Source organism: Fukomys damarensis, unplaced genomic scaffold (genome assembly GCF_012274545.1).
Source record: "Fukomys damarensis isolate Sample0158 unplaced genomic scaffold, DMR_v1.0_HiC HiC_scaffold_35, whole genome shotgun sequence".
In the NCBI taxonomy this organism is placed as follows: domain Eukaryota; kingdom Metazoa; phylum Chordata; class Mammalia; order Rodentia; family Bathyergidae; genus Fukomys; species Fukomys damarensis.
This window is the reverse complement of record NW_022900947.1, coordinates 11,695,174-11,698,067: the sequence shown is the minus strand read 5'-3', so window position 1 is coordinate 11,698,067 and position 2,894 is coordinate 11,695,174. Positions and strand designations below refer to the sequence as shown.

General features: G+C 52.7%; 1 protein-coding gene across 1 annotated transcript in view; it reads left to right on the top strand.

Moving 5' to 3' along the window:
* The window catches only part of Fam184b (family with sequence similarity 184 member B), a 97,131-nt gene that overhangs the window by 79,602 nt on the left and 14,635 nt on the right, over nt 1-2,894 (top strand). The window contains exons 8-10 of the mRNA XM_019210265.1: nt 1,012-1,112; nt 2,040-2,336; nt 2,546-2,645. Coding sequence (XP_019065810.1) covers nt 1,012-1,112; nt 2,040-2,336; nt 2,546-2,645 — 498 coding nt within the window. The remainder of the gene's footprint in view (nt 1-1,011; nt 1,113-2,039; nt 2,337-2,545; nt 2,646-2,894) is intronic.

Here is a 2,894-nt window from a genome sequence, read left to right as displayed (position 1 = left end):
CCCAGGAGAGCAGGCTGCGTGGAGGAGGGAGGGGCCAGGTAGTTCCGGCTCTGCTGAGAGGACTGGTTACTTGAGGATGGAGAACTGACCCTTGTGCTTGGCAACCTAGACGTCATCCCTTCCCTTAACATTGTGTCCTGCTGTAGACGTCACAGTGCACGGAAAGGCGCAAAAGCGGGAATAGGATCCCCGGAGTACACCTTGCATTTCAGCTCTTCCGCCTTCCTGCCCAAGGCTGTAATTAGTCTTTATTTCATCTTTGACAACAAGCAAATCTGTTTCCAGCTTGTCTTGTCATGCTGTTTTCTGTGGTTACCATAACAAGTGGAAAAATCAAAATTCAAAAGAGTCTTTTGCAACTTTGTGACTCTGTGGAAAAGAAGCAATGACAATGAGGCACATCCGTTGAACTGGACTTAGTCATCTGCGTGTTATCCTCCCACATCCCCCTTCTCAGCGCTGCTGGTCACTGGGCAAGTTCCGTGCTTTCTGGCCCTATGTACTGAGATGGCGCACACTACACCCTGTACAATGGTATCACCATCGCCATCGCCATCGCCATCGCCATCACCATCACAGCCGCTCCCACTCTCCCAGTGCTGATCTCTAACCCTTACCCAAGCCCGTGATAAGTCGGGCTCAAGCAGGGCCACTTTCTGCGGGTTGTACCAGGACTGCGTCGTGAGAGAGTTGAGTTCAAACCCCAAGGTAAGACTGCTTGATTGCACAGCCCACTTGTACTCCACACTGATGGTGGGGCCCTGGGCAAGTCACATAATCTCTCCAGGCTTTTTTCCCCAGCTGTGTGAATTGCTTTGCAGCCTGAAAATCAGAATACAAGCCCAAGAGCTGACACTGGTCACCAACCAGGCACCTCGTCCTCACAGGTCCCATCACAGAACCCAGACTGTGGTCTGGGGATCTTTCTCCTCCTCTGCTCTCTGGTTTGAAGAAGCAAGGTGGGAGGAGGGAACTGTTCTTGATCTCATGCTGCCATTGTGCTTGCTTTAGGATTCACACTCCAAACTGGAAGAGCCTTCTCAGACACTGCCCAGAGAGAACCATCAACACACGTTAGCAGCTAAAGAAGGAACCAGCAATGATGAAGAAAGGTACAGTGGCAGCTTTCCAGAGGGCTCAGATTTTGAAGGATGCATTCATTCATTCATGTCTCCAATATTTATCACTGCCCTTTGCATCATGCTTAGGTAGGAAACAGACACATCTTGTACACTGTCTGCACTGCTATGGACTTGTCATGAGCTTAGGTAATGGTTACCCCAACCCAAGGAGCTCACTTGATAGTTTAAGAACCTGAAGTTTAAAGAGGTTAATAATTCTGCCAAGAATCTGGACTGGTCCCAAACTTCTGGTTCTCTGGCTAGGGCACATATGGGAGCTTTGTCATCCAGTGGAAATCTCCATCTTTGTCGCTGATATTAGTCAGTGTTGCTGCTGTAACAAGCATCCTTCAAATATTAGTGATTTTCAGCTCCTGGATGAGCTGCCTCATGGTCAGCTTGGCCAGGCTGTGCTGGGCTTTGGTGTACTTGGCTCCCAGCCGAAGATCAGGGGTGACTGCACTGCCACAAACTAGAGCTCACGTTTTTTCCCTGTGTCTTCCTCTGCTGGGAGCCAGGCTGAGGGACCGGCCTCTACCGGGGCATGTTGTTGTCATCACAGAGGAGGAGCTCAGCACTGATGGAAACATGCCATGCCTCTTACAGCTCCCTACGCTCAGAAGTGCGCTCACAGACACCCACATTCCACAGGCCAGAGCAAGTCCTCGGACCAGTCGGACTGCTTCAATAAAATACCACAGACGCAATGTCCAGCTCTCTTTCATTAAGCACTCAGTAACAAAGTGTCTGGTAGTCCCTGCGGTCCTGAGCTTGTGTGTTGGGCTGCTACGATGCACCTCACCCCACTAACCATGCTTGAGCTCCCTCCTCCCGGCAGAATGGCTGAGATGCTATCAGGTGGCAATGGTGTACTTAGCCCCAGGACCTCTGGTGACCGGGATCTCTGTATCTTCAAAGGACCGAAGTGCCCCTCAAGGAGGAACGTGACCCACAACTCCCGCTGGGCTCTTCACCCACGGAGAAGGCACCTGAGACCCAGTGTCTACAGGAGGACTGGCAAAGCCAGAAGGCCCGACTGCAAGCCCAGGTAGAAGGACGAGCCTGGGGGGGCTGTGCCCTGCACGGGGTGAGACCCCCACCCACTGTGGAGTACAGAGCCTGCTGGGGGACGGCATGGGGGTCCTGGGTAAGGTGGGACTCTGGTTTCTTTATTCAAATCCCACTGTGCTACTATGAGCCATTGAGGTTACACCAGTGAACAAGCCAGATGAATTCCTTGTGTTTTATGTGTAAAGAATATGTGTATGTGTGTGTAAGGAATATATATAGATGGAGGCCGAAGAGGTGGGAACAGACCACATACAGTTAGCCTGTGGTATCCTTGGTTTCTGCAGCTGAGGATTTATCACCTACAGATGGAAAGTATTTGTGGAAGAAAATTGCTAGCATTTGCATCGCGTTAGGTGTGATAAGTTACGCAGACAACTTGCTCCGGAGAATGCGTGTAGGCTGCGGGTGCCCAGGGGGCTCCGGACGTCCCCCGCTGACCCAGAAGGGCAGTGTGTTCTGTATTTTAGCTGAGGAGGCTAGAGCAGAGAGTAAATACCAGACCCAAGAAATGCATGAGCCGTGCAGAGGACGGAGGCTTCAGGGTGGGGTGGCGGGACAAGGCCTGGGAAAGGCAGCAGGCCCTCGGGAGGGTGTTCTGGCTCCTGCTGCGTCCGGACCCCTTCGTCCCCTCCTTCCCCGCGCTCGGGTCCAGCTGGGGCGCCCTCTCTGGCCTCCCCGCCAGGTGTCGCAGCTGCAGCGGGC